We start from the raw sequence: 25,197 nt of genomic DNA on the forward strand, positions 1-25,197 counted from the left end.
CAGTTCAGTGATACTGAGCACCATGCTACGTCCCCTCAGCTTCAATCACAGGCTTCAGAAGCGACTGCTCCCAGATAAGGACAAAGCCCACAAGAAACACACAGCGACCCTGCGGTCAAATCTGAATACATTCGTATTATTTATTGGCTGTATTAAATATATTATCTATTTGATAGTTACAATTTAGTAATACAATGCATGGCGGCTTTAACATAGAGATACCTCAAAATTACAATACAGAGAAACGAAGATAGCTGGCGCATTGATGCCACGAGGGCGTTTCGTTCTGGAATGGATAAGAGCTGATGCCCATCTGCACGGAGGGAGGCTCCCCGGTGCATCTGCCAGCACTGAGCACTTCGTGGCAATGACAGAAGAACTTTTCCTTTTTCGGGAGTCGTCCCTTGTTAGTATTTACTTTGCCATCCTAATTTACCTTTTAAAACCATCAGAAATAGTATTGTGAATGAACCTCTACAAACTTCGTTCTAAGAGTTAAAAGAAATAACCCTTTGGCAACAGAGATTTGCTGAAGGCGGTCGTATTTGCTAAAAGTAGGCTATAAAGAGGAACAGAGACAGACTGTAAACTCTTCTGCAAACTAAAGACACTAAGATCTGTATAAAACTCTTTCCAAAAGCGGAGGGAGAGATTTCTATGATATAATAAATGATTAACTTAAAGTTCTGCTACAAGTAGAACAATACATTCAAACATACATTTTTCCAGGACTTTTAATCAAAATAAATAGAGTACAAAATGAAGAGTACATTTTGAAAAGATTAATTTCAGATTGCACCATAAATCTACTTTTACGAGTATTAAGCGATACTATGTCATAATTTAGGTTCTCCACATCTGAAATACAACACAATGCCTCGAACTACAACGCAACATTATTCACCAACTGCCATAGGAGAAAGACCCTTGAAGTGAGTAATTACTGGCAATCCTTAGCCTGCAGCACATCCAGCACTCCACGTACAAGTGCCTCGTTCTGGTGGGTACAGCGTGCTCCCCCTCACTCCACCTTTCTATGCCACACTGTTAGCAGACCCATGCTGAAACGCCTCCTGAACTCGCGAGCTCCAGCTCTCAAACCCTTTGGCACAGAGCTGTCAGATTCACCTGCAGGCATTCGCAAGCAGAAGCAACGAGAAGGGCAGCTGTAGTGCACAGTGCCCACCCGAAATCCCCCTGACAAACGGGACACGTCTCAGAGAAGCTCATAGCAGGCTGAACATTCCCATCTAGGAAACAACGGAATGTGAAGCTGCTACCACCGGGATAGCAAGTCGGTTAAAACGTCGTACAAAGGTTAGCTAAAAAGAGTTCTTCCACGTACAATTTGATCATTCGGGTTACGTAAGAAGGGCATCCAAAAGCAGTCTGAAGTTTTATTTTTTAGGTTAATAATAGTACAAAAAACATTTGCTCAGTTTGAGCCAAATAGTGTAACATTTATCATAAATGCACTCTTTCTCCTTAAAGACAATACCTGTGCTCTTCTGGAAACGCTGCGAAGATTTCATCCAAAGCACAGGAAATTACTTTTCTCTCAGGCACTGAGAGTGAAATGTGGATTGGGCCAACAGCTGCTCGCCACCGGCAGGAAGCGCTGCGTTCACAAGCGTGCAGTGCAGGGGGGCTTTCCTGCACCACACACCCCAAGGCAGCTGCCCTGCTCACTGTCTGAGCACCTCGATTCAAACCCTACAAACGCTGGCACCCGCGACTTTGAACGCTCGAAATGATTATTACTGAATCCAACGTATTAAAGTAACTGTAAAGTAGTAATATCACTAAGTCAATATTCTGCTTTCCTTCTACAGTATATTAAATGTGGTATGCACTAGTAATGTTCTGCAATGCAGTACTGCTCTAAGCTTAAGCATCTGTGCTGCTGTATGTCACGTCTACCAAACTGCGACGCCTGGTTACACACTGCTGACGGGCTGCCCTGCTCTAGCTGTACTTGGAAAGGACTTGTTCTACTAACGCCGCCCTTCTCTGACTGCCCAAGGGGCCTCGTGTGAATGCAGAGAGAGCAGAGCGTGCACACACACACCGGTGTGCACAGTAAGGCAGTTTGTGCTGTTTTCTAACAGCTAACCCTGATTACAGAGGACAAAGGATCACCCTTTCTACAAGAAATTCGGTATTTGGAAGGGATCTGCCGACCCAGCCTCGCTGTCAGCCAGCAGCAGGGCGGACACGCGCATATCCACACATCACCAGCTAGGATTTCAATTAGAACTAACCATAAATACCCGAAAGAGCTTCTGTACAAAGAGCTGAGCACTGAGTAGGATCCCGTCTACTTGATCACAAAGTACTGAATGACGACAGCAAACAAAATGGCGACCACTGCGAAGCCGCAGAGAAGAACGATGGCGATGAAGCGCTCCTCGTGCAACGTCTTCCTGCTGTCTGCCAGCTCCGTGGGCACGGCGGCACACTGCGGCTCCAGCTCCTGCTTCTGAGATGAGAACACTGCAGTGGGGCTGTAAGGTCCATACAGTTCTTGGGATCCAGCAGCGTCCTGCGACTGACGGCCAGCGCAGACTCGGATCCGGTACTCACAGTTTGTCTGCAGGCCTGTGAGACGGAAGGAAGTCTCTGGTCCCTTGTATACCTGGGCAGCACAAGAAGAATGAGAACCAATCTAAACAGGACTCGTCTTACAAACTGCCTTTGCAGCCATTTGCTCTGACACCACCAGCAAAGTGTCAGCACAGATCTGAAATACTGTGTTTGCTTAACAGATCATTTCCGCATAAGTGCTTCGACTTGAAAGGAAGAGCAGAAGCAGCAGGAATGTGCCTGCTGATGAAAACAACAAGCTGAAGAAAACACAGAGTTGTGCAACCTGCGTTAGGCTTGAGAACAGCACTCCAAAAAGCCTGCCCACCCTTCCCTGCCGGGACACACATCTGTAGTGATGCTCCTTCCATGCAGTGCGACTCACAGCAAACAACCGCTATGAAACATTCCAACATTCCTGCTGCTACCTGGAGACCTACTGCTCTCAATGAGCTGAGCAAAGCAGGATGTGCTTTGGAATAACTTAAGAATTTAGAATGTTATCAGATTCGTAAAAAAAAACCCAAACAATTCAAGAGGAAAACATTGGCAATCCTTTTTATAGGTAAAAAGCTTCGAGTTCATTTTGTAAAACAGAAGGTACCTGATCAAACTCTCTCCCAGCAGCAAGCTGGAGGATGTAAACAATGGAATCTCCTTTCATCGGCTGCAAAGGTTCCCATGTGATTTCATAAGTGTTTTCTTCCAGCTGATTCGCTTTGGGTGCTAGAAGAGAAGCAATTTGTTGGTAGATTAGAAAACAGTCTGTACGAGCATTCTTGCCTCTTCCACTGGAAGGAAGAAGCCAAAATCACCAGTGACAGTCCTTCATATTCATAGATTCCTTGCTTAAAATAATCCTTTAGTTCGCACGTGTTCCATTTTACTGGGAAAGTGGTTTTTTAGCATCCACCCTACCACATCCACGGCTCACTGAGGTCTCTAACGCTCACCTTTAAGAGAAGCAGGGGGAGACTTGGTTGTAGTGAAAGCGTAAACGTCAGAAAACTCTCCCTCTCCAGCATCGTTGTAGGCCTGGATCTTGAAATAGTACGTGGTGGATTCACTGAGCCGCTGCACTTTGTACGTGTGACACGGACCACTGTAAACTGTAACAAACCTGGAAGAAAAAGCACGACACAAGTCAGAAGCACTCAGGGATCACTAATGGGAACGTGTGCCGTCAGCACAAAAACACTGACAGTGCGTTCCTTGTGCCCCAGCATCACACTCACGTGCTGTGCACAGCAGGCAGCCGAGCCCTGCTGTGTGACCAGCGGTTCCCCACGTGCCCTCCTCAGCAGCACGCAGCATCCATGCTGCTTCCAGACTTCGTTTCTATTCCCCAGGCATTCATTAACCTGGCAGGGCACTGAGCTGCAGCACCCCGCAGAAAATACACGGCCAGACTCTGGGTTTCAACAGAGAGAACCACACCTGTGTATGCTGGGTTTGTTTGTAGCTGCAAGTCAAGAACAGCTGTGTGCAAACTGGACTTCATTTCAGGATCTTCAAGAAATACAAAAACTGACAAGGTGTCAGACAGTGATGTGTTGTTATCTGAGCAGTAAGTAGGATTCACTTTTTACAAGCACCTCCAGCACAGCAGCTGTTTGCAGCACTTCTACAGTTGAAAGATTCCCAAGATTGCCAAAATTCAAATAAAGCAGGAACATTTGGGAGGTCCAACCAACTCACTGGTGCAAACATAGGTGAGAACAGTTAAAAGGCCTTAACAAACCTGACACAAAGTTGTAACGCAACAAGAATATCCTCAGTGTTCCACTTATCTTACCTGCCAAACCTGTCCTCCATCTGTAAGTTGAACTGTGTAGGGTTGGTAATTAAAGCTCTGCTAGGACCTTCACCCCATTTAAGTTTAAGGCTCTGGTAGCTGAAGACCACACATTCAAGGTGAGGAGGGTCAGGAGGTAGTGGTTTCGTTTTGGCTTTAATGGAATGACTGAAAGGACCAACTCCAAAGCTGTTTATGGCCTGTATTCTCACCCTAGAAACACAAGAGCAGCCGTATGGTTATTATTGGGCCCTGACAAATGCTAGGTAATCAGAATTAACATCTGCAAAGAACACAACTACGAACAATAAAGGGATTAAAATGCAGTTAAAAGCTAAAAATAATCTAGTTCAAAACAAGTGAAAATTGTTGCAATTTCAGCCTAATAAAACTTCAGCATTTCTCAGCACTGTTCAGGTTTGCACTGTGAACAAGCACCCAGCTTCTCCAAGGTGATGTTCAGCCAAGAGAGGGGCTCTGCCCTTCTGCACACACACACTGTCTTTTGGTGAGGTGCCAATCATACCAAATAAGCAATCAGGAATTAAAAGAAGCCTAGAGCAAAGCCTTGGCTTTGAGACCGAGCAACAGTCTTAGTGCAGCAACCTTCCTGCTAAACGTCAAGGCTTAAAGTCTTGGTATGATGATTTGATTAGTTGCAGAGTGAACCAAGCAGATACTCTGTAAGCTGAGTGACACTGCTACAGAGTTTAAAAAAACTGCCCTCAAAGCTAGTGAATGAAAGCTGCTACAGATGCAGCTTCGAAAGCAAGCTGGTGATTATTACCTGTAGAGAGTATCAGGCAGCAGATTCTCAAGAATGTGGCTTGTATTCCTTCCCACAGTTACAAGCTGCTTTTCCCCATATTCTATATTATATCCAGTGATCTCTGCCCCATGACAACACGGCTCTTCCCATTGAATTGCAAGGCACGTTGATAAGGGAAGAGAAACTTCCATTTGGTCTTCCTCCAGCAGCTGCAGCACGGCCACGGCCGCAGGCACCGACGCAGGGGTCGTCACCACTCCAGCCTCTCCAAACAGCCCAACCCCAGCCACGTTCACAGCCTGGAAGGGACACCACGCATTGTTAACTGAATCCACACCTTTCCAATCAGTACATTTACTGGGCTTCCTTCTGCACGCCATCACAAACATGGAAGAGCAAGGGGAACTGCCCAAACCAAGTGCAAACATGACAAAACACCTGGTATCTAATGCAACATCTTATTTTTAGACACATGTAGTTAGGAGGGGCTGGGGGGGAGGAGAGCTTTAATAATTGCACTGATCCAGAACTGAGGTTTTTCTTCCACCTGTATCTCCTTGCTCATTTGGTTGCTAACACAGAAAAGGCTTTTCGTACCTGTACACGACAGTAATACGTGGTTGCAGGCGTGAGACCCTTCACTTCATAGCTCTGGCAAGGGCCTGTGTAAATGACATGCATCGATCCTTCCACCTGTCCCCACTCCAGTCTGTATTCACTGATTTCTGCACCATTGCACGCAGGACTCTGCAGGTTTCAAGCAACAAATAACATGTTCACCATACAAGTATGGTCTCTCACTACACTGAACAAAGACATCAAAACAAGCACTGGCGTTGAAAAGCTGAGTTTGAGAGAACTGTCTTCTCAGATACGACACTCTGGCACTTTGCTACTGCTAGTACAGTGCACCAAATCTACAAAAATAACATATGCCTCTACACAGAGATGTCCAAAATACTGCACCCATACACTTGTCACTTCTTCCATTTCCGTGCCACCTGTATGCCAGCATGATTCTAAGAGCCACACAATAATTTCTGTCTTACTGAACACCCATTAGCACCTACCTCCCAGGAAACTGCAACACAGGTTGCATTTTTACATGTGATCGCAGGTTTGCAGCACTGATCAGGGGGGCCTGGAGCAGTAGAGATTTCTGCTTTGTCTGAGTGAGGACCAAACTGCAAAAAAAAGTACAGCTTCATGAGAACAGCAACAGAGTCGAGCAAAAACTGACAGGCAAGTGTGTGAGCTGAAGAAAACAAATCATTTCTAACAGTAAGAAAGCAAATAGAAGATTTCCATGCTCATTTTCAGAGCAGTGTTTTCTATTCCTTTCAGGCGGTTTAGAAGCTGGCTCTGTGCCTGCAGGCACCTATAACCCTCCCACTACCTCCCACTCCTGCAGCTGGGTCACTCCTCCTTTCCCCACGGTCAGAATCTCTCTTCCAGAAGCAGCTGGGTAGTGTTTCAGAAAGGCTTTTACACAACTGACATTTACCCTAACCTCATTCAAACCTTGCATTGTTTGAACACACCCTCTCTGCACAATGCTGTTCCCACTGCACCAATCTGTAAAGTCCACACAACTGTAAAACACGGTGCAGTTTCCTCAGGCACAAACACCAAGCGATTATCAACTGCCAGAAACGTAGAGTTTACTCTTTTTTTTCCCCTAATATATATATACACACATGAGAAATTCTGCTCTTCTCATGAAAATACGACAGAACACAAGCTACAGGTTACCATCAGGCTCTGAACCAGAGAGCACCACCACCATCCTTCCTGTAAGACCCAGCCCTGCTCGCAGGGCACTTACCCCAACCCTGTTTGCTGCCCGCAGCCAGAAGCAGTACGCCCTGCCAGGGAGCAGGTTGCTCACAGTGCACTCGGGTGCAGCACCCTGGTACACCTGTCTGCGCTCCTCCTGCTCTGAGTTTGCCATCTCCAGAACGTATTCTGTTATGTCAGATCCTCCATCTACAGGTGGTGGGCCTGCAAAATAAGAAGGGATTTGTTTTTCTATTGATTTCACTAAGCGCTCTTTCTCTTCTAACTAGTTTCTACCTCTCAAGCCTTCTCAAGCTACAAGTCAAGCTAGATGCATGCTAGAAATCAGGGTGCAGGTGTTCACTGCAGCTGAGCAGAGCAACATCAGGTTTTTCTTCCCCCACAGGAACTGGTATATTAGTTTAAGATAGCCTTTATCAGGTTCTTTCATAAACGTCCTTCAAAAAACAGTCTATCTTCATTGCTGCTCACTTATCTCCTTTACTCAGATAAAAGTCATAAATAAAAATAAATAAAAGGAGGGTTGGTTCTTAACTTGCCAATAATAATAATGAATGCATCAGTAACAAGGCAGCCAGAGAGCTCTCCTCAATGGAAGACACTCATTTAAACCACTCCATATCACTGCAGCCATGAAGGTCACAGCTGGTTTGCAAGCTTTTTTTTTTTTTAATTAAAGTATCACCATGGGCAACATTACTGATATTCCTTTGATATTAAACCCTTATTTTATTTACATAGATATCTAAGTATTTTAGAAGCGTTAACACATTTTTCAGGAGCTTACCCCACTGCAATGCGATCTCCTTGGGCTTCGCCTTGCCTGCCAGGCTCGGAGCAGGACAGGGCCCAGGGGGAACAGCTGATGTTGTAACAGTCAGAACATCAGAAGCCTGGCAGTAACACACAGCATTTCAGAGTGGAAGCAAACATTGCAGTGAAACAGACCAACACGGCTTTCTGAAGCAAATTTGTTCTCCTTGCTCTCACCTGGCTCTCCCCACCTCTGCTGACACAATGAACTCTCATTCTGTACGAAGTACCAGGCTTGAGATGATCACACACATGCTCTCTCTGCGGACCGCTGTAGATGGTGTCCCATTTACTCCCTGCAGCAAAAAAAAAACCCCAAACATATCCTATATACTGCAAAGCTTTTGCAAAGACCAACCCTGACAATTCCTGTACAGTTAATGAAGATAAAGCACAACACTCAGTTTGAGGGACGAATCAGACAAAGAACAAAAACACGTGTGAGAAAAGAACAGCAATCCCTCCAGCGACAGTGGTGAACCACAAGTTAGTACACAGCTCAAACAGTACTTAATGACACCTGCTTACCAATGACTGCTTCTGAGATCTCCAAAAAGTACTTAACAATGTCTGATCCTCCATTATCTTTGGGCGGTTCTGAAAGAAAACATCACCTTAAAATGACTTCCTGAGATGTAAAGACAATGCTTTGCTTTGTCATCAACTGTCTTCAGATAACATTTTAATCTGTAGAATTAATTCAAGTAAAAAAAACAACTCAAAAAGAAAACTGTGCACATACATATAGTCACAGCACATTTTACAGAACGATGTTTTTTTCTGTTATGAATCACGAGGAAGAGGAGCACTGTGCATTTCTCCTGCCATGCCATTCCCTGCAGAGACAAGTGTTCAGCCTACAGGTTTGTCTCTGCGTTTTAACCTGCATCACCAGGTGGCTGCACACACAGTGCAGAGAACAACTCCAACACAGAGCTGACAAACCTACCCCATGCTACTTTCACGCTGTGGGAATGGATCTTCCCCTTTGCAGCTGGTTTACTTGGAGGCCCAGGTTTGTCAGGGTTGGTGCTGTGCTCCACTACCTCACTTGGGCTGCTTTTTCCTTCGCTGTTGTAGGCAAAGAGCTGTTTCGAACAAACAGAACATGGAAGTGACTGGAAAGATGGGTTTAATGATGGGTTACTGATGATTTACAAAACTTTTCCGTGCAAAATTGACAGCAATTGCAGCTAAATTTCTCTAATCTCCATTGAAAGGGTCTCAGCTATACGAAAATGCTAAAATCCCAGAAATGCATACGGTCATAATTAAATTAGTAACGAAACATAGTACAAACCCTAAACTTATAGGATGTACTCCTTCTAAGATTTCTTAAAGTGCATGAGAGCTCGTCTCCGTTGTACTGTGGCTGGAAACCATAACCCTACAAAGAAGGAAAAACAAGAACAAAAGAAGTCACTAAAAAGTCACTAATTTTCCATGATAAAATGAAAAAGTGATCGGACAGTGGAGGAAAGACAAGGATAACGTCCTTGCAAAATAAAATTTGGGAGGAACAAAGGAAGGATAGCGCGTCCCTACAAAACAAGATAAAAGAAAAAGCTGAGAAGAGTAGTTTCAGTCCCAAGGATGCGGTTAAACAAACTCATCTTGCAAGTACATGGCAGGAGATGCTGGCTTAGCACCTTGTGTGCACCTTGTTTGTAGGGCAGAATGAAGAGTGCCAGCCAGTTCCAGATGGACAAAAGGACAAACTCTGAATCCGGAGTACAAAGTATGTGCCAACAAAGGGGTGAACCACAGGGGGATGGGGAAATGTGAACCTCAATACCTTGGCCAGTGGGGAAAGGGCTCAGCAGTGTTGGGGTACAGGAGTAACAGGGGGGCCGTGTCCCCCAGAAATGTGAGAGATCCATAGGGCTGCACCCCAGTGGATTCTCCCTTTATTCAAATTAAGAAAGATGAAGACTGTCCTGCCTCTTTTTGGGTAAAGATGGTTGAGCAAGCTTACTGGAGCAGACATTTTTCTAACAGTTTGTTTTTCGTTGTTGACGTTGTTGTAGCTGGAACTCCATCTTTGTTTCATAAACGCGTGCAGCGCTTGCCAATTTGGAAGTCAAATACTGCTTGAAATGTTTATTCGTGCCCAACCGCGCATCGAGCTTTGGTAGATGTGAAAGAAAGGCGCACTTACAGAACCTTCCTCCTCCACGTCCAACGTGTAAGTGAGGGAGTCCTCCGAGGACACTCCGCTGGGGGGGCTCCACCGCAGGGCCAGCCAGGTCACTCCAGCTTCAACGAGCAGCGGGGGCGGCGGGGCTGGGGGCACCATCCCTGCTGTGCAGTACGTCACCGTCTCGCTAAACCCACTGCAGAAATGGGTTTTTGGGATGTTAACGACGGCGCCGGGGAGCCGGTGAGGAAATGAACGATGGCACGAGCTGCTGCCCTTACCTCATTCCAATATCGTTCTTAGCAGCCAGTCTAAGCGAGTATCTTGTGGAAGGAGAGAGTTTGGTGAGCTTATACTGCTTCAGGTGCCCGTAGTAGCATTCTTTGAAGGGCCCGTTCCTCCCCTTTAAAAAAGCGAGAAGGACCTGAGCGACTTCTTGCACTGAGACTGCGCACTCCCTGCTAAGGTCATTTTCTCATCCTCTAACTTTTCCTAATTTAATAAAAACTGTAAATATAACAACTGCACTGATTTAATAAAAATTAGATTAAAAAAAAAACCAGTAAGTCCAAAGAATTAGAAAGCTGCAGTCACCCACTCCACGCTGAGCAATCCTGAGCAGTCCAGGTGCCAGAATCACATCTGACTGAGATGAGATGATTTTTTGGTGCTGCAGTTGTGACAAAATGGTAACAACGGAAAATAAACCACAAATGTGAAGTTTTTACTGCTTTGGGATGTACTTCTGTAAGAAGTTCAGACCAGAGCAGTATTTGTGACAGCTACTGAAGGGAGAAGCCAAACACTTGATCAACAAAGGCCAGGAATTAACGCTGCTCTGACTGACAAGGACCACACGAGGACACTGAGCACGGCTCTCAGAGGACCTGAACACAGTCTGCTCCAATGCCTCACTGCTAACAATGGCATTCAAGATCTTTAACTGAGTTTAAGACTGCCCAGGCAGCTGCACTGAAAATAGTGGATGAACCAAAGCAGAAAAGTATTTTTAAAGTATAATCGGTCATTGCATTGTTGGGTATTTTTTCCACTAGAAGAGGGCTTACCTCATCCCATTCTAAAAGAAAATTAGTTATTTTGGAACCGTTGTCATTTGAAGACTGAAAATAAAGAAACAGTGAAAAAAGTTAAAACCAAGCGGTTGAACATTTGCATCTTTTGCATATTAAGACAGCAATTGAGCAATCAAGTATATTTATAAATTCCAACTGCCTTTTAAAATGAAAAGAGCTGAAAAAGTCTGCAGTAAGCACACAAAACAGCTCTCTTCTTCCACAAACACTTGGGATCCCCTGCAGCTCTGGGCACGTGCTCTGTGTAAAAGCCAGCAGCTCATTCCATCCCTCACTCATGGTGGCTCTTTGAACTGCTGCATTAGTATTTTGAACTAATTGTGCTTTCTAGGAAATACAAATTAGGAACTTTCTAAATGCAGATTATACAGATAATTTAACTGATATTATTCATCTATTAATCATTTTTTCCAGGTGTAAACATAGCTGTTAGAAAAACATGGAACGACAATAAAACACAGCGACTGGATCTTCAGATTATACTGCATGTATTCAAAAGTCAGATTCAAAGGGTAACGTACAAACTGGAGACAGAAACTCACTACGAGCTGGTACAAGTAATCCAGAATTATGGAATTACAACATTATCATCCAGAAACCCCACTTAACAACATAAGTGCTCTGTCTCCTTCCTTACAGTGCCATTTCAGAAGAGAACTTTCCCACCAAACAGTCCATACTTCACAGAGTGCTGCTTCCAACTGCACGTGGCTTTAGCACGAGGGAAGAACTAAGCAGGCAACAAAAGAAGCAGGAAGAAGCCACCGTGATTTCAGCCACCAGCCTTAACTGAGCAACTTAGAAGCTAAAATCTAAAACAAACACTACATTACAGGCAAAGCTAACATAAGCATGCTGTGTATGAATCCATCAGACTGCTTTCTGCTTACCTTCCACTGCAAACTCAGGCTGTTTTTGGTTCTATTAATTAGCTTCGGTGCAGCTGGACAATCTGGCTCGCAACTTTCCGTAGTGAAACTCACTAATTCTGAAACAGATTCCTTTATGGAACTGCTGGTTGCTGAAACTCTAAACAAAAGGACAACAAATTATGTTATCACACTGGCACCTCAGAATTTAAGGAAAGATTTATCAGCTTGAGAAATTGTAAGCTGTCGTAACAGCAGCAGGACCAGAGCCTTTTGATACTGCAGATCACTGATTCCAAAGCATTGCTCAGGAATGAAGAAACAAAACCTCATTTCATGATCTCACTCCAGGTTTCAGTAACTGATGTTCACATCACAGACACCAGTATCCAAAAGAATTCTAAAATCACAGCATGGCCTGGGTTGAAAAGGCCCACAGTGCTCATCCAGTTCCAATCCCCTGCTGTGTGCAGGGTCACCAACCAGCAGACCAGGCTGCCCAGAGCCACATCCAGCCTGGCCTTGAATGCATCTGGCCAGAAGATAACCTGATGTTTATATTCTGGAGAAACAAGAGGGGAGAGGAGACAGCAGAATGCTGGAGAAAGAGAGGCGACATTTTTAGGGAGTTAGGAAAGAAGTGGAAAGCAGCCATCGTAACGTCCACAGCTGTGATGCTTCACACACAGTATTCCTCAAGTTTTCTGCAACCACACCCTATGATGAAGCCATGAGGACTTTACAATTAGCACATAAACAACAGCATTAACAGCAACATACCTGGCATGGTAATCGGTTGCTGGTCTGAGATCAGGAAGGGTAATTGTTAATTCCTCCCCACTATAAAAAGGGAAAAGAAGAGAAGTTACAGCTCCTCCTTATACTGGCAGGGATAAAAGCTCATTGAAAAGCAAAACCAAGTAGTGCACATTTAACTTTCAAGTTTTCCATTGTCCATGTAAGTCATACTGAAATTACTTAAACTTTATTGCATGTGAAGTAGGTAGGTCTGCAAGTCAACAAACAGCTCCTGATAAAGAGATTGCTGCTCGGTTAATGGTTTTAAACATCAGTATTGTGCTTAAAGGAAGAAACTAAACTTACACATAGACAGATTTAAATTTTCCATTTTTACCACTGTTGGATATTGCTACTTCAAATGTAAATGCTGCTGGACTATGACTATGGCTCTCTCCATTCTGTGAACTAACTGGGAGATTCCAGGACAGAACGGCTGATCTTGCTTGTATATCAGAAACCTATTAAAAGCATAAATAATGCAAGTAAGTTTGCTTTCTGTAATAAAAGGTATGTTAGTCAATAACACGGTGTTGCTAGTTTGCCCTTGAAGTTCCTCACGGGAGGAATTCTTTACCTTTGTAGTGGAAATATCAAGTCACTGTTTGAATTTAACATTACTTTGTTTTCACTTCTGAAACCACGTTAAAGGATCTCCCTTACTTATAGGCACCATCTCGGTGTATGAAGAGGAGGTGTATTTCACCTGCACTGTTTGCATCACTCATTTAGAGCAAAATTTCAGATCTGGAATCTTCAGCACTGGCACCAGGTCTGTGTCCAGGCACAGTCAGACGGCCTCACTTTCTAAAGGCATTGCAACTTCACCACTTAACATTCAACCAATAACCAGGGCGACAGCAAGAGGCTCTGATTTTAAGTGCTCAAGACTAAACATCCTCTGTCTATGCAAAATGTCTCTGACAAAATTCAATACAGCCTTCTGAGGACATTAAGTACAGATGTCAGAGGCATCAGTGAAAAAACAACTGTAGGAAAGAACAGCTGGACAGCTAGAGCAGAAAAAACACAACCCATGCTTAACGTATCGATAGCACAAGGTTCTATGTTCTAGTTCACTGAATGTGCCTGGGACCACAAATCAGTGCAGTTTTAGCCTCAAGATATTCAAATTCACGTTAGCAGATTCCAGTATCTTGAGCAGGCTGTAAACACTCAAATATCTGCTCCAATTCCTCAGCATAAAAAGATGAGCTGTTTCTGTAGCTTCCATTCCCAGTACCTGACATCCTCCTCGTTAAATGAAGGCCACTTCAAAGGGCTAGCAGGTGATCACTGTGTTAGCAGGTCTCTGCTCTCCAGGCACTCAAGTCCTCACACACACACGACTCCAGCAGTGGGTACAGCCCTGCCTTACAGGCTGGGAAGTGGAGTCACTCAGACTGCTTCAGTAAAAGCAGGTTTCTGTGTCACCACTGCCCTTTCCCAGACATAAACCCTGGCAAGTAAAATACGTTTTCTCTACTACAGAAATTAACAATGATAGAAAAGGGGATCGATGAGAAAGCTGTGTTATTTAACACCAAGCACGTGCCCAGAAAATGATGGTATTTTAAAGGTAATACTTACTACTGGCTTGCCAATGCTCAAGTGAGTATCGTACTTCTTGCATTCCGTGTCAGATTCTGAAATTTCAAATACAAAACAGATTACAGAAAACCCCCAGAGTAAAAACCAGTCTGTTACAGAAATGCCACCACAAGATGGAGTGCTTTTCATTAAGAGCTTAACAATAGCACTTATTGTGCAAAGTTAGCTTCTCCTGTTTGTTTTGGCTGCGTGACGGTTAGAAACATGAACTATCCAAAACTAACAGCGTTACAAAAACCCTTTTAGTCCATCCTGCACAAAGGGTATATTTTCCCAATCTGAGCAGAAGCGGGTTTTCTTTGATAACACAAAAACATTCCTCCAAAAACAAAAGGTGTTCAAAAATGACAGCAAGATCTTATCTTGCTATCATATGTGCTGGTCCCTGAATTTCCACTGTAAGCCACTTGCTCTGGGTATATCTGAAAGAAGCCTGATGATCAAAATTGCATACTGGCACTACCTATGGGTATCAAAAGGTTTACAGCTGCAGAATGAATCCTGACTTGAAAATTGTCCACATTAAACAACTCTGGATATTTTTCTCAAACATTTCTTGGGTGGTTTTTTTTTTTCTTTTCTGAAAGTAAGTTTGCAGTAAGACCAACTCTAATCAGCTATCTCTTCAGTCCCTGAAACAAGCTGGATAAGAACTTCCACCTCTGTTTACTTCCCCAGTCAGTCAGGTATTTGTTTAATTTCCCTATGCAAAGAGCTCAGTCCAGCAGTGACGCAGATGAGGACTGTCCCTTGCTGCCTAAAAAGATAATTTCCTTTAAGATACACACACAGCACTGAAGAGATGCAATTAATGTACAGAACCTTGATAAGAATCCAGGTGCACAGCGGTGACTGTGCTCCAAACCAGCACAAAGGACACTGCCACAAGGCATTTAGTACATGCAAGTAAATAGCCATGAGCTATTAAAAAGCTCAAACATTCATTTCAGCAAAATAATGTGCTGCACCGAAACTGCAGCTGATCAAACAGCAACCTGTGAAGCCAGTTGCTCCAACCATCCTATTTCTTCGAGTCTCACATAACTCCTGTTTATCCAAAAAGTTAGGAAAGAATGACACCAGAAGTCACTTATGTGAGTACAACAATCCATCCTCACTTGGAACACCGAGCAGAGTCCCAGGTCAGGAAAGGAAGAAGAGCCACGAGAGGCTCAGACTTGAATCTTCCTCTACATCTCATTTGGTAAAACCTCAAACGATCAAAGTCAATACAACTACTATTTCTACAGGACCACAAATAAATAAATGAACGACTGAAAATCCAATCACAGAAAAGCTACATCAGGCTTCCTTCAACCCCACACAACCGGAGAAAATTTACAAACCCAATTTTTTGCAGAAACCACTTTGCAGCGCAGGCACAGCAGCTTCTAGTGACCAAAGATGTACAGCGTTGGTTCTCTGTCAACCTTTCGGACTCAACCTACCTCCCAGCTCTGCATCTGGACTGCCCTTTGTTTTTCCTATCTGCTTCTGCTTTAGCGGCCCTCCTGTCCCTTGCTGTCCCTTTCCATTTCCGTTCTGAACTGCTGCACTGGAAGAATTATTAACTTTATGTGGTGAAGATGGAGGACTGTTAAGCTTATTGTTGGTGTGACCGCTCGCTTGTCTGTCTTTTAGTCTTTTCTTCAGGTGTTCTTGCATTTTGAGACTCCTTTCATCTCGCTGAATGAAGTTTGTCCTTCCATGAGAACGAGGTTCTAGAAAGCAAAGGAAACACTGCTTTTGATCCCAAATTCACTTCATATTTGTTGTTGCTTTTTTCTGATTTAATTCAGAAAACCACCTTCTGTTAGTTGCTTGGGATTAGGCCTTAAACTCGCTCTCTTTCCCCTGAAACATATTCATATTTTCAAAGAAGTGTAAACAAGCACTGGACCCAAGCTAACTTTTTAAAATGTAGCTGAAGTAAATAGCTGAAAATAGCTTCTATTTTATGCTAGACATTAGCTGAAACAGCTTAATTAATGATTTAAACTTGACAGAAAGAGAATGATCTTCCGCAGTCTGATTTCCTCCTGCATTAAATGCCAGTTCTCAGAAGCAGCTTATAGGCTCTCAGGTCAGCAGGGTTCCTCCCATGAAATACTGCTTCAGTCAGCTATTAAATATAGAGCAGACTTGCATTTCAATCTCCAACATGGGTGACTGCGATTTTTGATGCATGTGTCATTACTTTTTATTTTCTTTGCAGTCCCATCTGGATTCTGTCTAGCAAAAAATACATTCACATATTAACATTAAATGCATTTTCAAAAGCTGCGTGCCAAGGCTGCAACCAAACACAGCAGCTTTTGAGAGCACAAGTTTAGAGGAAGGCAGAAGCAATCACCGGGGCATAAACAGCAGCAAAAATAAAGACCCATTTAAAAACACATGCAGCATCATAACATTTCAAAGCTACTGCTTTCGCAGTAAAGCCTTACAAACAGAAGTTTCAGCTTTACATGCTGATACTTTGCACACGCAGAGTGCCGCAGGCTGGGCTACGGGTTTCAGGGAGGCTGGAAACACGAGAAGGAGCTACCAGCAGAACTCAGGTGCCCCAGCCCACACACTGAGCAGAAAGACTCCTCGTGTGTTTCAGCACTGCCTGCACGCTCACCTTGCTCCTGGAAAACGTGTGGCGGTGGATGCTGGTGGATGAACTGCGGCGGCAGCTCTCCTGTCCCGGGAACAGGGGGGTACACAGGGTGAGGGGGGTGGGGGAGCAGAGCGTGGTGATGATGCATGTAATGGGGCACGTGGGGGGGAGGATGAGGCGGAGGATGCATGGAAGGATGGAATTCAGCCGAGTGTGGCAACACCACCACTTTGCGAACCCCATTTTCTTCCACCACCTGTCAAGCAACGTAAGAAATGGAAAGTCAGTACAGATACAAGCTTTAATAAGGAATCTCCCTGCCTAAGTCTGCACCCAGCAATCTCACAGTCAGGGGTATACAAGCAGAAGTGAATCCCAGCGGAAATCCAGCACGTGTTATTAGAAGGAACCGGAGTTTCAGGCTGCCAGATTTAAGTCACACACGGAGGCGTTAAGCAACCTAAAATCTATGAATTATTTACACTTTTTTGAAGAAAACCAAGCGGTGTGGACTGACCAGGGTGCAGCGCCCCCTGCAGCCTGCTTTAGACCAGATCCAATCTGACAGCACGAGCCACGTGCAAGTCACTGCACGCCGTGCCATCCCCAGAGCATGGCTGCACACACATCCACAGCCCGCGGCAAGCACACAGCACTGCACGCCAGCTCTGCTGCCTCGTGCTGCGATCCAACCCAGCTCAGACGTCAGGACAGCTCATGTCAGCCATGGGCTCAGGGAGTTCAGACAGGGAAGCTGCCTGCACGGCTCAGCTCTGGGATCAAAAGGTGCCGGTGTTCCAACGCACAGAGAAGAGACTGCATGCGTCGGACAGGTGCGCACACGCTGTGAGCATGTCCTGAAATGGCAACGTGCCGGATCAACTAGACTGCATTCAATCCTGTTTAAAGGTAGACAGCAAATGAATTGTCTTCTGTTCTCCCTCGCTCAAAGAAACGATGCAATTCGAAAAAAAAAACCAAAATCACTACTAGAAAAATGCTTGATTTTTAGGGCAAATGGACGCTTTCAAATTAATCATCTTGGCAGGAAAACGGGGCATTTTTCTTAAATTGGTTTAAAATTGGTCTGCAGCTTTATGCTTCCTTCTCCTGCGAGCTGCATCACAAGCACGGCTCACATCTGTGGGTAGGAAGGGCCTTCAGTGCTGTAGCACTGATGTAGTGGTGGGACCCAGGGCAGCTCTGGGCTGAGGCTGTGGGGAGGCACTCCAGCTGCAGGCTGGCAAACAAACCAGAGATGCAAACCCTTTTCTATGCAATCTGTAAAGTAAATTGTATAAAATAAAACCTGCTCTTAGATAAGTTCAAATCTTCTGGATTGCACTCTGTTACTAAAACATACAAAACCTATATTTTCGGGCATTTATAAGAAGCACTTTCCTCAAAGCAGACCGTATTCTTTATCCTGTTAGTTCCTTCGAGATCCTCTCTTAAAGCATGTTTGGTTTGGCTGTAAGAAATCACTCCAGCATTTCCTAGTTGGCAAAGAAGGCATTACGGATGTTGAAATACTGCTCATGCCAAAAGTACATTTTGAAAAGCTCTTCAGCAAAAGATAGAGCAAACGAAGCACAAGTATTCTGCAGAAGGGAAATAGGATGTGTCCAGTCCCAAACTGCTATGAGAGTTCAGCTGCACGATGACCTCGGAGCCAGCTATGCTACCAGGAATTCTTAACAGACCTCACAAAGAAGAAAAAAATGGTACGAGGTCACTTAAGACCAGGTCTGTGTGACATTGAATGTGGTTTGTTCTGGAAGCAACATGGGGGGCTTTCTGATTTATCAATGGAACTGAACAGCCCACTTCACCTACGTGACTCTACGCAGCACTATAACACATGCATTCACACATGCAAACCAGTGCTCGTAGCAGAGGCTGTGAGTTACTCTACACATACAGTAACCAAGCAAGCACAAGAAGTCTATGTTCTGGCAGAAGGGATACACTGCTACAATAAGATTTTCATACAATTTTACAGTTTGAAGCTGCTACATCTCCACTAAGCATTACTGAATCTCTTCATTGCACTTTGGAAGAAAGCAGCATAAATACTTCTGGGTTCCTTCAGACAGTTCTGAGAACAGCAAGTTCAAGTCTCATACGTTGATGAGTTTTTACACATGTGGCTACGTGGCTCTCAGTCCTACTTGGAAAACTTCAGGTTCTGAGCATTACCAGAAACCAAGAAATCCAGCTTAGCCCATTGGGGAAAAAAAAGTTTCTCATTACTTTCCTTTAAAAATGCATTAATTCAAAAGTAAATCAAACTGAACTTCGAGTATGCCTGATAGGAGTTCAAGTACCACACACTGCTCTGATCTGCCACGACTTAACAGCGCAGCAGAGTGGAAAATCAGTGGGAATGGAAAAATTAAGGCAGGAGAGAAGCCCAGAGCCCTGCTGTTTTCCTAGGCACGTGTCACCAGCATTAACACTCCTGCTCACACTTCTGCTACAACAGTAGAGTCTTTTGCTGAATGCTAAGCAGATCAGAGCTGGGAGATGAACAGAGTTATGCTATGATAGAAAAATCTGAATTACGAGAAAATGTTAAAAAGAAATAACTAATGCAGTCTTGGGAAAAAAAGAAGACCTGAGAGATGAAAGAGCTTGGTAAAGATCTGTGGTCAATATAACCTCAAGGTAAGAAACTCGAGTCTCATACCCAGAGTGGAGATGAGTTCACCTGCTGCCAGCAGCCGTGCTCCCAGAGGCTGTTCTAACACAGCTCCATTACACCTATCAGCCCTCTGGTACTCTGTGGTCTGCAGTCCATGTAGGTATGCCCTAAGCACTTACTTTCACCCTGAAAACAGGGCTGAAGGAAAATCAGGATGTGCATCGTGTTAGTGGAACTCAATGGCCAATTCAGTCATTCATTGTCTCGCAAAAAGGAACCTTTTTTGGTCACCTCACTATTGAAGAAATAAATAAGAGCCCTGAGAACTGGCTCCAGTTTTACCAAGCAAACAGACAGTGTGAGAGAGCCTGCAGCAAAGTCAGTTAAATATTTGGTAAGTTCAGTGGAAAAAATGAGAAATGCTGTTACCAGTTGCTGCAGATAAACCAATCGCTATCTTCCCTGTTCAACAGCCACAAACACACTTCAACACAAGCATAAATTAACGTTTACCTGAGATACGTAACCGGGAGGCACAAAAATCGGTGGCATAGAACCGTTTGGTGACATCATAGGAACATGGGCTGGACCTGGGAAGGAAAGAGGAGCCACTTCACAAACAGGGATGGCTCTGGGACACCAGTTTTCAAGAGTGATGAGCACCAACATCATCACAGTGATGCCGATAAACAGTCTACCAACATTTATACAAAATAAACTTATATTATTTTTTATAATATTTTTTATTATTTAAGATTGTACTCCCCTCTGGGATGTGTTGGAAGCAGAACAGACATTTTTGTGTATCATCTGAGATATTTTTACAATGGAAGTAATGATGAATTCAACTTGACTTACAGGAGATATTTTGAACCAGCAGCAGATTTGCAGCTCGGTCACCTTCCCACAAGCCAAACAGTGGTTTGTAACCACACAGAGGGCAGTGACTCTTCCCTCAGTACTAACACACTGCTAATGCCTCTGCCTTGCATTGCAGCAAGGTCACACAGCACCCATTAAAGTTGTTTAGATGGGACTAAATCTCACAAGTTCATATGCTGTGAAGCTGAGAAGATGGATGCTTGAGGACCACTGGAAGAGCAGCTCAGATGCTGACCTCCTAGAAGCTATCAGCAAAGCATGCAGGGCTGCAGGGACGCCTGCCAGTTTCCCAGCGCCGTCCTGTTTGTGCTTTAAGTACAAACTGAAGAAGTCTGGTTTATTGCATTGCAGAGCACATAAAAACACGTCTGATGTAACAGAAACAAACTGCAGTAATTTTATGATATTTATGATATTTTGTTATTTGATTTAGCACTCCAGTCTTTCCCTTACCTTGAATACACTGAATGTGTCCATCTTCAGTTGTAATTGTAAATGTTTCTCCCGGGTTCACCTGCACAAGAATAACCTGTTAAAGAAACAACAACAACAATATAAAGCAGTTAGTTAGCGTTTTACTTATTTACTTTTTATTTATTTTAAAGGTTACTTAATCTTTACACGCATATCTTACTTCATGTAATGTTATGCATTCCTGAGAAGTATTCTCCATTGCTCAGAACAGGAAGTTTGCACAGATCTGTTATATTTAAGCAGAGTGTGTAAAACAAGACCCAAAGGAACAGCCTGTTAAATGCTGGCTAATGCCAACTCCGCAGCTTCTGCATTCTGCCATATGCATCTTTTTTTAGCTTATAACATGGGATGTGGAAGCATAACTGAACACAGACCCCATCCCAGGGAGTTCACAGGACAGGGAACAATTCTGCTCTGGGTAGGTAAGCTGCTTCTGGACATGAGCACAGCATCTGGAGCAGTCAGGCAGCCACTCAGCAATACTTACTGCATTCCAACAAGAGGTCAGACAGCACAGCTCAAAAAGGTGTAACTGGGACACTGAACTGTAACAAAGTCTGTCACTTCAGTACAGCAGCAAATGTGTAGCTTTAACTCTGCTACGTTTCTAGTAGTAGAGAAAGTGATGCAATGTTTCTTCTTGGTTTGTTAAACAACATACCAAACAGACAATAATAGGCTGGGGATTTGCCAGAGCACAAAGGAAACACAAAGTCTGCAGGGAAGAACTGCTGCTGGGACGGCGGGTATTTAAGCTCACAGCTCACCTCCAAGGACAAGAGAAATCAGAGGCAGGAAAGGGATGCTTTAAAAATTCAGAGCCTTTGAACAGGATTGATTTTCAGAAGTTCCAATTAACTGAAGTTCAGGAAACTATTAACTGAACTGAGTGAAAAGGATCCCAAGTGGTGTAAGCACAGGACTGCAGAGCAGCACTGAGACTGGAATGTCAGGAATGCACAGGGCAATGTCTCAGAGGAATGACTCACCATAATTAATGAAGCAAATGCAATTCCATCTACCTTCCATCAAGGAAAACTTCCAGGAAGCCTGAGTGCTCCTCAGGAGTCAGCCTAAGCCTGGTAAGGGGCGGCACGGAGCGCCCACAGTAAGGCTGACACCCCCAGGTGCCCCACACAACCATTTTGGAACTAATGGGATCAGCACAGTTTGAGAGCTATTGCAAAGCACTGCTCAGCATTTTGCTGCTATGCACTTTCTATTGCTGAAGTTTCGTTGTTGTTGTTTTTCTGAAACCAGAAACCCTTCCAGAAAACTTCCCAGTTTCTTTCTGTGAAATGGAACTGATGAGCTGGAAGCTGCATCTGACTGACAGGACTTGCCAAACAGCACGCATTTTACTTCTACTTTACTTCTATTTTACTTCTGTGTAATGTTTTATAATTAGCCCATCCTCTCTGGCACTGGCAGCAAAATGATTAAAACTCATCTGCCTTAATAAAGCTTTCAAGTTAATACTCTGCTTAACAGCAAGCTTGCAAATGTGGCTCAGAAGCTTCTACTCCCTGCAAGTGAGAGCAGCAGAGGAGAGCAGAACTTTGTGAGTAATGTGACTGCAGGATGGCAGCACGGCTGTTTATAAACAGTGAGAAATGCTGGCACAGTGACATCAAGTGACATTCTCACCCCATGAAGACAGCCACACCTATTTTCACTAGACAGACAGACTTGTTATTTCCAAAATAACTCAGTTAGCTTAGAGACTCATCCGCTTTCAAGTCTGCTCTTAAAAGGCCATTTTCCCCTGCATCTCCAGACTCGACTCTTTTAAGCCCTACCCGACTGCAAACAGGCTCCACTTGGCTCCCCAGACTCCAGTGCCAGTCACCTTTTGGTCACTCACCGCACGCTGATATTCTGCACACTGCTCTGCACAAGGACATGTTACACAAACACAGCGACAGAGCTGGTCTCCAGTGAGACCCACTCATCTCTTTTCCTCGTGTAACAAGAAACACCAGCTACTGAATCATCTCACAGCTGGTCAGTGTCTAAAATTTCATGTTGCTAATGCTAGAACTGCAGAACGAGCTGAGATATTCTATAGCTTTGTTTATTTCAAGTCACCTTATCTCCAGAGTAAGAGAGAAAAATGCAGAGTGCAATTACTCATCACTTTTTTTATAGTAAGGGCTATCATTGCTACAAGGAGGTGCCCTACGACTGAAATAATACAGGTCTCTCCTCTTTCCCACCTGTAACGTTTACAAAATAAAAGAGACTCAATTTAAAATCTTCCAGCATACACTGCTTCCTCAGCAGCTCACAGCACTGCTGTACCCTATTTATTCACCGTGCATTCAAACACACCAAGCTCTTCACAGTCACCCTTCCCCACCGTTGCACAGGAGTTATCCTACAGAAACTCCTATGCAATTTTCCCTTCTGAATCAACCCCCGAAATTCCTATTTTAATTACTGCCAGATACTCAAAGCTACAGCTGACCAGAACGAAGGAACAGACAACTTTGCTCCTCACTTGAACAAGACAATTATTCGACTCCAGGCACATAATGCCTTCAGATTTATCTTTTGTTATTCCTGCAGTTCAGTTATGTCAACAAACCAAGCACCCTTTTCTTTCCTACAAGGACCAGTTATGTTCGTAGCTTCTTAAATTAAGATCCCAAGTTAAAACAACAGGAGTCTGTGAGATTTCAGCGGTTGTTCAGCAATGCATCTCCCAACGATGGCAATTTACAGTGGAAGGCACTACACTTTTATTGCCAAGTACTAAATTTACTTCAAATTTAGCCACAATCTGTTCAAGCCTGTACCGTTGCCTGTATTTCTACTCATAGTAAGTGCTTCCGAAGGGCTGCGTCCCCCACAATTCTACAGTTTCAGCTCTACTCAGGTTTCATTAGCATGCTGTAATTATTAATGAAGATTCCTAGCATCAGGGATCCAGAGGTCTTTCCTCTTCTCTACATTTTCCTGCAGTAGGTTTCTCAATTTAAAGCGCTGCAGCTTCTTGCTAATCTGTATCCATTTGTTTTATTATGTAACACGTTTTCTCCTTCACTATTTGATTCTTTTTAAGTTTAATATTAAAGACTCACATGTGCATAAAACACTGCAAATTAAAAGCAATCTTTTCATATTTCCACTGCAGTAATATTGAATGATTTTCTTCCTCTTCATAATTGCACTGACAGTATCAGTGCTGAGAACCACACACTTGCAGTCACAGAACAGGATGGAAGGGACCTCACATTCACCCACTTCCAGCCCCCCGCAGCATCACATTGCTCGAGGTCCCATCCAGCCCAGCCCTCAACACTTCCTTGGAGGAAATAACTGCAAATCAGTACCACAGCTGCTTTCTTTGGAGCCTTCTCTCAAAAGCTGCCAGCAAATAGTTTGTCTGAATCTGTTCTGTCTTCTACAGTACACCTGAACGCCAGCCTCCCTGCGAGCCCTGCAGGCACAGTGTGACAGGGCCCCGGATGGACTTGCCTGTTGGATGCTGTCTCCATTAACCATGTGAGGTAGAAGTGGCACTTCGTTCAATAGAGGCGTAGCTTCTAACGGAGGTGGCTGGTCGGCCATCATGTCTGAAAACCATTCATTGACAGCTGCTCTCAGTAATCGCCTGCTGAAACAAAACGACAGCACCGGGATTAGGTTTCAGCCACTCCCCTTTCCCAAATTCTCCACTTTGTTTGCCAAACATGGTACCGGTAATTCAGAAGAAAAACACAGCATTCAATGCCTTCAGCATTCCACAACTCTGCCCCAAAGATACGCAAATAAATTGACCTTAATTGGAGCCTAAAGCTGGTATGAAGCATTCCTTTCTGCCCTCATTGCACATCGAAGAACTCGTGCAAATGGACAGCACGGAGGGCATCACCTCAGATGTCCGTGCTCTTTCCAGTGGTGCTCTCAAGGAGTACAAGTTATCATCCTGTTCTCAAGTACTGTGTGTCAGCAATACATATCCTCTTCCCAAAAATACATCCTTTAAAATAGCACACGTACCCCACTCAACATACCACAAGGGCTGACATCGCGACGTGAGCGATGCAATCACACAGCAGCATCATGTATGCTCACACAGCATTTTATTCTTGACATTCGGAGTTTCCTGAGTTTCTGAACTTGCTGTAAATAAAGTCTTACACCAAATAATTCATAGAACATACACACGTTTCAATCTCTGCGGTGATCGAAACCCCTTCATTCTCCCCAGTGTTGCAATGTGCCATTGCTACAGAATTCTGGCACGTTGAAGACAATGTGAGACAGACCAGAGTGCTTTGTATAGGAGTCCTTAAATGAGTACCATGGAGAACTGCA

General features: G+C 44.1%; 1 protein-coding gene across 3 annotated transcripts in view; it reads right to left on the reverse strand.

Annotated features, from left to right (window-relative positions):
• Window positions 1-115: 115 nt before the first annotated feature.
• The window catches only part of LOC122163623 (fibronectin type-III domain-containing protein 3a-like), a 37,198-nt gene continuing 12,116 nt past the window's right edge, over window positions 116-25,197 (reverse strand). For 2 of the 3 annotated variants that reach the window (XM_042824988.1, XM_042824989.1), the window contains 25 exons: window positions 24,355-24,490; window positions 20,851-20,926; window positions 20,029-20,105; window positions 16,893-17,127; window positions 15,715-15,987; window positions 14,246-14,301; window positions 12,962-13,116; window positions 12,638-12,697; window positions 11,879-12,017; window positions 10,962-11,015; window positions 10,176-10,297; window positions 9,916-10,090; window positions 9,058-9,144; window positions 8,707-8,845; window positions 8,286-8,354; window positions 7,935-8,053; window positions 7,732-7,837; window positions 6,973-7,148; window positions 6,218-6,331; window positions 5,745-5,894; window positions 5,166-5,446; window positions 4,379-4,591; window positions 3,537-3,703; window positions 3,188-3,309; window positions 116-2,635 (listed from right to left, as the gene is read on the reverse strand). In XM_042824988.1, coding sequence (XP_042680922.1) covers window positions 2,318-2,635; window positions 3,188-3,309; window positions 3,537-3,703; window positions 4,379-4,591; window positions 5,166-5,446; window positions 5,745-5,894; window positions 6,218-6,331; window positions 6,973-7,148; window positions 7,732-7,837; window positions 7,935-8,053; window positions 8,286-8,354; window positions 8,707-8,845; window positions 9,058-9,144; window positions 9,916-10,090; window positions 10,176-10,297; window positions 10,962-11,015; window positions 11,879-12,017; window positions 12,638-12,697; window positions 12,962-13,116; window positions 14,246-14,301; window positions 15,715-15,987; window positions 16,893-17,127; window positions 20,029-20,105; window positions 20,851-20,926; window positions 24,355-24,450 — 3,579 coding nt within the window. In that variant the 5' untranslated portion in view covers window positions 24,451-24,490 and the 3' untranslated portion in view covers window positions 116-2,317. Of the gene's footprint in view, window positions 2,636-3,187; window positions 3,310-3,536; window positions 3,704-4,378; window positions 4,592-5,165; window positions 5,447-5,744; window positions 5,895-6,217; window positions 6,332-6,972; window positions 7,149-7,731; window positions 7,838-7,934; window positions 8,054-8,285; window positions 8,355-8,706; window positions 8,846-9,057; window positions 9,145-9,915; window positions 10,091-10,175; window positions 10,298-10,961; window positions 11,016-11,878; window positions 12,018-12,637; window positions 12,698-12,961; window positions 13,117-14,245; window positions 14,302-15,714; window positions 15,988-16,892; window positions 17,128-20,028; window positions 20,106-20,850; window positions 20,927-24,354; window positions 24,494-25,197 lie in introns of all 3 variants that reach the window. The other variant, XM_042824987.1, reaches the window with a different exon arrangement.

Source organism: Centrocercus urophasianus, unplaced genomic scaffold (assembly GCF_019232065.1).
Source record: "Centrocercus urophasianus isolate 14NV4802_14NV808 unplaced genomic scaffold, USGS_Curo_1.0 seq_24, whole genome shotgun sequence".
NCBI lineage: Eukaryota > Metazoa > Chordata > Aves > Galliformes > Phasianidae > Centrocercus > Centrocercus urophasianus.